The sequence below is a fragment of the Emiliania huxleyi genome (genome assembly GCF_000372725.1).
Source record: "Emiliania huxleyi CCMP1516 unplaced genomic scaffold EMIHUscaffold_69, whole genome shotgun sequence".
Lineage (NCBI taxonomy): Eukaryota > Haptophyta > Isochrysidales > Noelaerhabdaceae > Emiliania > Emiliania huxleyi.
In genome coordinates, this window is record NW_005196830.1 from 226,779 (window position 1) to 227,833 (window position 1,055).

The window sequence follows — 1,055 nt, forward strand, 5'->3', positions numbered from 1 at the left end:
CCGAGGACCCCGCCTCGCCACCGCCTCCCTCCGCGTCGCCGTCCCCGCCGCCTCCGTCGGCCTCGCCGTCGCCGCCGCCGCCATCCGCGTCGCCGTCGCCGCCGCCTCCGTCGGCCTCGCCCTCGCCGCCGCCGCCCTCCGCGTCGCCGTCGCCGCCGCCGCCGTCCGCATCGCCCTCGCCGCCGCCTCCCTCCGCCTCTCCCTCCCCCCCACCTCCTTCCGCGTCGCCGTCGCCACCGCCTCCCTCCGCGTCGCCGTCCCCGCCGCCTCCGTCGGCCTCGCCGTCGCCGCCGCCGCCGCCGTCCGCATCTCCGTCGCCGCCGCCTCCCCCCGCGTCGCCGTCGCCGCCGCCGCCCTCCGCCTCGCCGTCGCCGCCGCCGCCGTCCGCATCTCCGTCGCCGCCGCCTCCCTCCGCCTCGCCCTCTCCGCCGCCGCCGTCCGCCTCGCCGTCACCGCCGGCTCCCCCCGCCGGGCCCCCGCTGTCGCCGGGTGAAGACTTCTGCACCAATGCTTCACTCATGGAGGCGGCGGAGGCGGCGATGACAGAGGAGGCCCAGGCGGCGGCAGGGACATTTGAGGAGATCAACGACGGCACGTCAGTGCCGGGCACGTGCCTTGCCTCCGGCAGCAGCACTGTCGGCCTCCTCAAGAGCGAGGAGCCCGACCCCGGCTACCTGCTCATCACGCCGCACACCTCCACCGACGTCTACCTGGTCGACGCCTCCAGCGGCGACATCACGCACACCTGGAGGACGCCGTACGGCACCGGCCACGCCGTCTACCTCACGGCCGACAACGACATCGTCCGCCTCGAGAACGACCTCGAGCTGGAGGCGAACATCAGCCTCCGTGGCGGCGCGTCCACGATCTCCGTGTACGACGATGCGGGCGAGCTCCTCTTCCGCAAGGCGCCCCCCCCCCCCCCCCTTCTCCTCCCTCCCTCCTTTCCTCTTGCCCTTTCTCCTCGCCCTCTCCACCTTCCCTCCTGCCCTCCCTCCTGCCCTCTTCTTGCCCTCCTTCCACGCCCTGTCCCAGAGTTCCCCCCCCCCCCCCCC

At 75.6% G+C, this 1,055-nt stretch overlaps 1 protein-coding gene across 1 annotated transcript in view; it reads left to right on the forward strand.

The window, feature by feature from the left end:
• EMIHUDRAFT_216365 (hypothetical protein) overlaps nt 1-1,055 on the forward strand; it is a gene marked incomplete at both ends in the record, with an annotated part of 8,471 nt that overhangs the window by 6,477 nt on the left and 939 nt on the right. Inside the window, one exon of the mRNA XM_005762157.1 lies at nt 525-872. Coding sequence (XP_005762214.1) covers nt 525-872 — 348 coding nt within the window. The remainder of the gene's footprint in view (nt 1-524; nt 873-1,055) is intronic.